The sequence below is a fragment of the Scylla paramamosain genome, chromosome 37, assembly GCF_035594125.1.
Source record: "Scylla paramamosain isolate STU-SP2022 chromosome 37, ASM3559412v1, whole genome shotgun sequence".
Taxonomy (NCBI): domain Eukaryota; kingdom Metazoa; phylum Arthropoda; class Malacostraca; order Decapoda; family Portunidae; genus Scylla; species Scylla paramamosain.
This window is the reverse complement of record NC_087187.1, coordinates 10,374,212-10,382,500: the sequence shown is the minus strand read 5'-3', so window position 1 is coordinate 10,382,500 and position 8,289 is coordinate 10,374,212. Positions and strand designations below refer to the sequence as shown.

At 46.5% G+C, this 8,289-nt stretch overlaps 1 protein-coding gene across 2 annotated transcripts in view; it reads left to right on the top strand.

The window, feature by feature from the left end:
- Positions 1-8,289, top strand: part of LOC135091485 (misshapen-like kinase 1) — a 55,885-nt gene that overhangs the window by 38,058 nt on the left and 9,538 nt on the right. For both annotated transcript variants that reach the window (XM_063989170.1, XM_063989169.1), the window contains 6 exons: positions 2,955-3,230; positions 3,434-4,360; positions 5,537-5,791; positions 6,103-6,360; positions 6,899-7,138; positions 7,575-7,735. In XM_063989170.1, coding sequence (XP_063845240.1) covers positions 2,955-3,230; positions 3,434-4,360; positions 5,537-5,791; positions 6,103-6,360; positions 6,899-7,138; positions 7,575-7,735 — 2,117 coding nt within the window. The remainder of the gene's footprint in view (positions 1-2,954; positions 3,231-3,433; positions 4,361-5,536; positions 5,792-6,102; positions 6,361-6,898; positions 7,139-7,574; positions 7,736-8,289) is intronic.

Here is an 8,289-nt window from a genome sequence, read left to right as displayed (position 1 = left end):
GACCTCAATAACTTCCACTAAAGCTTGTTAAATGCGTAGAATATTACGTACTTATTAAACCATCATTAGAACCACGAAGACTCCCTTAATACCTCAATAGCTAACACTAGAACCTGTTAGAAGTGAAGAATACTTTTTTGAAGCATCGCCAGAATCATGAAAACACCTTTGAAGACTCCAGTAACTTCCAGTGGAACCTGTTAGAAGGTTGTAAGGATAAGACGCACACACCATGGAAGACTCTAATAACTTCCACTGGAGCCTGTTTGAAGTATGCAGGGATAAGACGTAGAAAAGCTTAAGAATACTGTCTTGGTGCCCTCTTATCCTTAAAGCCTTCGCGAGGTGAGATTGGCGGCGGCCCCGAGTGACAGGTTGGGCGTTGGAGACAGATAATATGCACAGATAAGAACAAAATAAGCCTTGAATAGAGATATTTTTAGATTCGTGTAGGCCTGCTTTGGGTGACTGGCTTATTGACTGACTGATTGACTGGTTAAATGACCGATTGACTGACTGGCGGATTGGTTGGTTAGTTGTCTGGTTGGTTGGAGAAATTAGCGACTTACTGACCGACTGTTGACGTTAAGAACTGACTGACCGATGGGTGAGAGGAGGTGACTGAATGACGGTCTGATTGACCGGCTGTCTAACTGATTGAGCGATTAACTCACTAACCAAATGACTGACTGACTACCTACCTAACTCACCGACTAACTGTCACTTACTGTTTGACTGACTGATTGACTGACCGACTGACTAACTTGATGGGAAAAGAGGAAACCTAAACTAATCTTACGAATTCTCAACGAGGAAGAGGAGAAGGAAGATAATTGCATAGTTACCCCTCCTCCTCCTCCTCCTAATCCTCCTCCTCCTCCTCCTGCAGGTGGGTCACAGAGAGCCTTGTCATCCTCGGGGGGATGGGGGATGAAGGGGGAGGGAGAGATCATTGTCCCGTCTGGAGGTCACGAGGGCAGTGGCTGTGATGGTGGTGGTTGTGGTGGTGGTAGTTGGAGGAAGGGAGAAGGGGTAGGGGAGGTCAGCGACGCCCACACACGTGTGTGTGTGTGTGTGTGTGTGTGTGTCATTTTTTTTTTCCTATTTCTCTCTCTCTCTCTCTCTCTCTCTCTCTCTCTCTCTCTCTCTCTCTCTCTCTCTCTCTCTCTCTCTCTCTCTCTCTCTCTCTCTCTCTCTCTCTCTCTCTCTCTCTCTTCCTTTTTATTATTATTATTATTATTATTATTATTATTATTATTATTATTATTATTCAACTACTACTACTACTACTACTACTACTACTACTACTACTACTACTACTACTACTACTACTACTACTGTTACCGCAACCACCACCATTAAACAAAATTACTACTACTACTACTACTATTACTGCTGCTGCTGCTATTGCTGCTACTACTGCTACTACTACTACTACCACTACTACTACTACTACTACTACTACCACCACCACCACCGCTACTACTGTGTGAGTGTGTGTTTATTAAAGGACCATTATCATATTATCATTACATTATCATTATATCATCATTGTATTATAATGAAGTGATCAGTGTAATGGCGACATCAGGTAGATTAATCAACAGCCTCAGGTGAAAATAATTAATTGTTGGTGTTTGTTTACATTGTTTTATAGACATTGTTGTGTTAATTATAGCATTGTTATTAATTGTCATGACGTGTTTTGGTAATTAATATTAATTCTAATGAAAGCTGATTCTCTCTCTCTCTCTCTCTCTCTCTCTCTCTCTCTCTCTCTCTCTCTCTCTCTCTCTCTCTCTCTCTCTCTCTCTCTCTCTCTCTCTCTTCCTCACATCTTCATTTTCTTGCTCATCCTTCACGTCCCTCCCTCCCTCCCTCCCTCCCTTAACCCTTCTCCAAGCTTCACTTCCTTTCATTGCGCCTCTATTCCTCTCCCCCTCCCTCTCCCTTCCTTATCTCCTTTCTTTCCCTCCTTTCCCCAGTTGTCTAACCCCACGGGAGGTGGAAGTGAGGGACTGGGGAATCTGGGGAAGGAAAGGGGGGGAGGGGGCAGGGGATAGTAATACACCTGCTGGGACTTTATCATAAATCGCTGAGGACAGTGAGTCACTACTGAGTCACACACACACACACACACACACACACACACACACACACACACACACACACACACACACACACACACACACACCTGTGAAGCCTTTACAACAACAAGACCAACGTCTACAACTACTACTACTACTTGATTACTTTTTTTGTACTTGAGTCTTTCCCTTTTTCATAGTTCTAGTTATAATTTCATAATAAATTGTAGGAGAGAGAGAGAGAGAGAGAGAGAGAGAGAGAGAGAGAGAGAGAGAGAGAGAGAGAGAGAGAGAGAGAGAGAGATTTAAATTCGCGTTATCGTAGCATAACCTTCACAACATTGTACTAATAATTTTACCAGTCAAAGACTCCGTTATAAAGAGCCTCCCAAGGACCAACGTGTCTGCTGCCGTTTGTTCTTTTCTGTGTTCCCTTGTGTTCCTTTGCATTGTAGTGTGTGTTGTACTCACAAAAACGCTAGCATCACTGCTGGTTAGGGGAGGTTAGGTTACACCGCTGCAGGCACTGACACACTGCAGGCGGAACGAGAGGCCAATGACTGGGCCAGGATATGGGCAGCAGCAGCAGTAGTAGTAGTAGTAGTAGTAGTAGTAGTAGTAGTAGTAGTAGTAGTAGTAGTAGTAGTAGTAGTTGTTGTTGTTGTTGTTGTTGTTGTTGTTGTTGTTGTTGTTGTTGTTGTTGTTGTTGTTGTTGTTGTTGTTGTTGTTGTTGTTGTTGTTGTTGTTGTTGTTGTTGTTGTTGTTGTTGTTGTTGTTGTTGTTGTTGTTGTTGTTGTTGTTGTTGTTGTTGCAGCAGCAGCAGCGGGTGACATGTGAACTGTGTGTAATGTCGTGTGTGTTTCGCAGATGACGATGCCCGGGGAGGAGCCTGAGCAGGAGGGAGTGTTGGCGTCCTTGGAGGAAGCTGCCGCGATGGAGGAAACAGAGACCCTTGTAGGCCACAGCAGCCTGGACGAGGAAGAGGAGGAGGAGGAAGAGAAACGGGAGGATGAGCGGCAGAGGCGGCGGCGGCAACAGCAGCAGCAGCAGCAGCAGCAGCAGCAGCAGCAGGCGGCAGCGTCAGGGATGGAGCAGCTCACGTACAGCAGGATGACGCACCTGCTGGCTGTCTACCAGAACAAGGTGAGGCTTCCATTGTGTCCACGGCCAGGCTGTGGCTCAGGCGTGGTCTGGGGGGTGGGAGGACGATGATGCTGTGGGTGGCGCTGTGTGGTGATGGAGGTGGGTGTCCGTATGGACGCCTTGCTGGGAGACCGTGCCCCGCGATGGTGGTGGTACGTGAGGCCGTGGCGCCCCGCCCTTGTGTGACCCTTGTCTTGTTGCAGGTGCAGGAGGGTCGCCGGGTGATCGCCAGTCTGAGGCGGCAGAAGGATACACAGCTGCAGGCTGTGATCAGCCAGCTGCTGCTCCTGGAGGCGCGGCTGCGGCGGGAGCAGAAGGGCATCGTGGGTCAGCTGGCGCAGCGCGATCATGTCATCGCAGCACAGCGCCAGGAGATCGACCGTCTGCGGCGCGACAACCGGCGCCTCATCAATAGACTCAAGAAGGTGAGCGAGGCGTGTGAGACAGAGTGCCGCGAGCCGCGCCTCAAGGTGAGCCGCGTCGAGGCGGAGGAAGGGGCCATGCCTGGATCCGCGGGGCACGCCACCCCCGCCTCATCCTCTCCCCCGGGACGCAGGTCGTCGCCCGGCGTGATCCGCGTGGCCACCAGCGTCTCGGAACTCATCAGCAGTGGCGGCGGCAAGGAGCAGCGGCCCCCCGGCAAGTCACCGCCCTGCGTGTACCAGGTGAGCGGGCGGGGCGGCAGCGGGGGTGGAGGGCAGCGACCTCCTCCCCCAGTGAACCCCAACGTGGCGCTGGTCCGGGCAACCACCGACCGAGTGTTCCACAAGCCACCCATCGCTGAGAAGCCCCGCACGGCGGTGGGGCGGCCGGGGCGGGGGCAGGCGCCATCCCAGCGCGCCCAGCACATCGTCAGGAGCCATAACGGCAAGTGTACCATCGTGTCCACCATCAGCCGCCTGCTGGAGGAGGAGTCTGACGCCACCACCACCGGCAGCAGCGAGCCCTCCTCCCCCGAGGCCACCCTCAAGCCCCCCACGCCGAGGGTCATCCGCCTCGCTCGCCGCTTTGAGGAGAGTCTAGCCCCCCACCAGCAGCCCGCCGCAACCCAAGCCGGCCCCACCGAGTCCCCGGACCCTACTTGCCGCGACGACCGCTCCTCCAAGTCGTACATCATGGACGAGTACGAGGTGAGTGCCTGGCTGGCGGGGCGTGAGGTGTGGATGGGGTGTGGGGGTCACCACCAGGAACCAAAATTTATTACATTAGACCATTTTGTGTTGTGCCTTGTCTCCCCCACACTGCACGCGTGTCACTGACCCCTGACAGCACGCCTTGTGCCCGGCGAGGTCCCTGCCAGCCTGCCTGTGTGTGTGTGTGTGTGTGTGTGTGTGTGTGTGTGTGTGTGTGTGTGAATTGGGGAGCGAGACATGGTGCGCCAGGTGTGTGTGTGTGTGTGTTTGTGTGTGTATGTGTGTGTAAGGTGATGGAAGAGATGTCTGCGTCACTAGACAAGACTTACCACCCACACCGATTGTGTCATCAACTGAGTGTGGGAAATATAATCATGATGTTACTACTACTACTACTACTACTACTACTACTACTACTACTACTACTTCTACTGCTGCTGTTGCTGCTGCTGCTGCTGTTGCTACTGTCACTATTTTCTTCTTCTTCTTCTTCTTCTATTACCGAGTTGTTGCTACTACTACTACTACTACTACTACTACTGTCACTATCTTCTTCTTCTTCTTCTTCTTCTTCTTCTTCTTCTTCTTCTTCTTCTTCTTCTTCTTCTTCTATTACCGGATTACTGCTGCTACTACTACTACTACTACTACTACTACTACTACTACTACTACTACTACTATTCTTCTTCTTTTCTTCTTCTATTACCAGATTGCTGCTGCTGCTGCTGCTGTTAGCTACTACTACTACATAATAATAATAATAATAATAATAATAATAATAATAATAATAATAATAATAATAATAATAATATCATCAGGATTTCTTCAAGTACAGACTGCCACTACTATTTCCACCACCACCACCACCACTCATCACCCACTACTGCTACTATTTCATTCACCACCTTTGCTGCATTTCATCATTGCTACAGCACTATGCATCCATCAATCACTAAGCAATAAGTTCAAACCACTTAGCAATAAGTTATTGATGTATGCATACATATATATATATATATATATATATATATATATATATATATATATATATATATATATATATATATATATATATATATATATATATATATATATATATATATATATATATATTTTTTTTTTTTTTTTTTTTACTATTATCATCATCATTAATATTATTCACTGCTTGTGCAGGTGACGAGTGGGTACAACAGTGACGCAGTGAGTGACCACGAGTATGAAAACATCCAGGTGGTCAGCTGCAGGGAGTCTGAGGTGGGCAAGCTGCAGCAGAACTCACACAGCATGTCGGGAGCAAAGGACGAAAGTGTACACGAGGCTGCAGATGGGAACAAGGCTGAGTGTGAGGAGCAGCAGGAAGAGGAGGAGGAGGAGGACAACTATGTGATTCTGAGAGCTGTGACTGAGAACCCAGACTCTGGCCACTGGGTGAGTTGTGTGCATTATTTGTTTATCTATCTTTTTGTTTGTCTGTTAAGAGGATGTCCTGAAATGTTTTTACACTGCATCCTGACTGCTTTTGAAAGGCTCTAGTTGAACTTACATTGCTTTTGAAGAGAGTCTTTACAGTTCTAGTGACAGATTAACAAGATTTCCTCATTACTAACAGGAGAAACACTATTGAGAATATGGCTAATCATTTCTATAGCCTTTGAAAATAGTCGTGGTGAGAGAGCAAAGCATTTCAGAATGCAGACCTTAGTCTGGCTGGGAGTAACATCCACTAACATTTTCAACAGGTGGACATTCCTGATGACCAACACATTTACTCCAATGTTGAGTTTTCCTCGGGACTCTTGATCAAGGAGATAGAGGAGGAGGAAGAAGAGGCAGTGATGGGAGGGAGGGAGAAGGAGAGCCAGGGAAGCCCTGAGGAAGCTAGGAACACCCGCCGGAACCTTCGTAACCGCTGTGAGGGTGAAGTGGGGCAGGGTGTCCTGGAAACCAACCTGGATGGCTCCCCAAGTGCCCCAGCATCTGATGGGCATCACTCTTCGGTGAGTTTGTGTGCTGTGGTGGTGGTGGTGGTGATGATGGTGGTGCTGGTGGTAGTGGTGTCTACATCTATACATGGACCATTTTATTTTGTTACATATTTTCTTATCAGTATTTTATTCTTGGAATATTTTTGTTCAGATTTGAAAGATTTTGTTTAATCAGGCATTTTTATTTACACATAATTACCATTTACTTTTTTATGTTTACATCCAGATTAGGACCATTTGATTTCATTTAATGACTATTGAGAAGATGCATTTTTATAGTAAGTGCTATCTGTATCCATCTATCTATCTACCTATATATCTATCATGTGGCAGTGGGGGTGACAGTTATTGTATCAGTTGCCTAGATCTGGTAAGTACTCCAAGGAACAAGACACAAGAAGCTCTCACTACCACCAGTACAACTTCCACATCTACCACCACCACTCCTAGCATCTCTGACTTAACTACTACTCTAGTTTGCATTCAGCACCATATGTCATTGTTGCATCATTCTGTCAATCCATCAGTTGATCCTCCCTTTCATTCCTAGCATGTTGAGAACCTTCGAGCTGTCAAGAGTGTCAATGTGCCGCGTTCCCGACACAATATCAACCTCATCATGGAGTCAGATGGGGACCACATGACCGAGAACTTTGAGGAGTTTACCCTGGACTCCCTGGAGCTGGAGGAGGAGCGGGAGAGGGAGGAGGAGGCAGCAGATAGAGGGAGAGGGAAGGAGAATTTACCTGTCCATGAGCTACGGAGGTGTGGGGACGGAGCTGAAACAAAGGTAAAGGGAAGAATTGCAAGGGACACTCTCTCTCTCTCTCTCTCTCTCTCTCTCTCTCTCTCTCTCTCTCTCTCTCTCTCTCTCTCTCTCTCTCTCTCTCTCTCTCTCTCTCTTATCTAAATACTCTCCTTTTGTTTATTCAAGTGCTTCATCTCCAGCAACACATCTTTCATAGTTATACTCTTTACCCTGTCCATCTGCCTTTTGAGTGGCCTTCCTCTTTTATAAGACATTCACCTTCACTCACATACATTTTCTCTATAATCTTTTCACTTTCCATTCTCTCAACATACCCAAATCACTTTAGTTATGCTTGGGTGTTAGATGCTATCAAGAAAAATAGTTTTGTTAAACAGAGAATAGTGTGCAGTAATGGAAATATCAGCTGATGTATTCATACTTAGGTGCTATTAACACATCCTCTCCATTCCTTCAGGATGGCAGAAGCAAGGAGGAGGTGCAGCGGGAAGCTGTTGAGAGTCTGGGCGTTGCCTCGCCCAGTAACTATGCCAGTGGACAGTATGAGAAGTTCCTGGAAGCAACTGGACTCAGCCAGAAGTCCATCCTAACTCCCACACGCATGTTTTCAAACCACCGGTGAGATGATAATGATGTGACCTTTTTTCACAAGGAAACCTCTTTGCTTTCAAGGAATTCCTCCTCTGCCATCTAAGTTGAAATGACACACACTGAAACTCTTTATCAGTTTTTTTTCAGGAGTGCTATTTGAGTGTTCTTTCTGTGTTTTTAGTGTCCTTAGCCAATCTCCATATACATGAAAGAAAATAACTCAAAGGTATGCAAGAAGTCATACTTTACAGTCCACATTTAAACTCTTGAGAGAAATTTTGCTTTGATGGCTGTATTTTATTTATTTTTTTTTTATGTAGGAAGGACACTGGCCAAGGGCAACAAAAATCCAATAAGAAAAAATGCCTACTGAAATGCTGGTCCCATAAAAGGGTCAAAGCAGTAGTCAAAAATTGATGAATAAGTGTCTTGAAACCTCCCTCTTAAAGGAATTCATGTCATAGGAAGGTGGAAATACAGAAGGAGGCATTGAGTTCCAGAGTTTACCAGAGAAAGGGATGAATGATTGAGAATACTGCTTAACTCTTGCGTTAGAGAGGTGGATAGAATAGGGGTGAAAG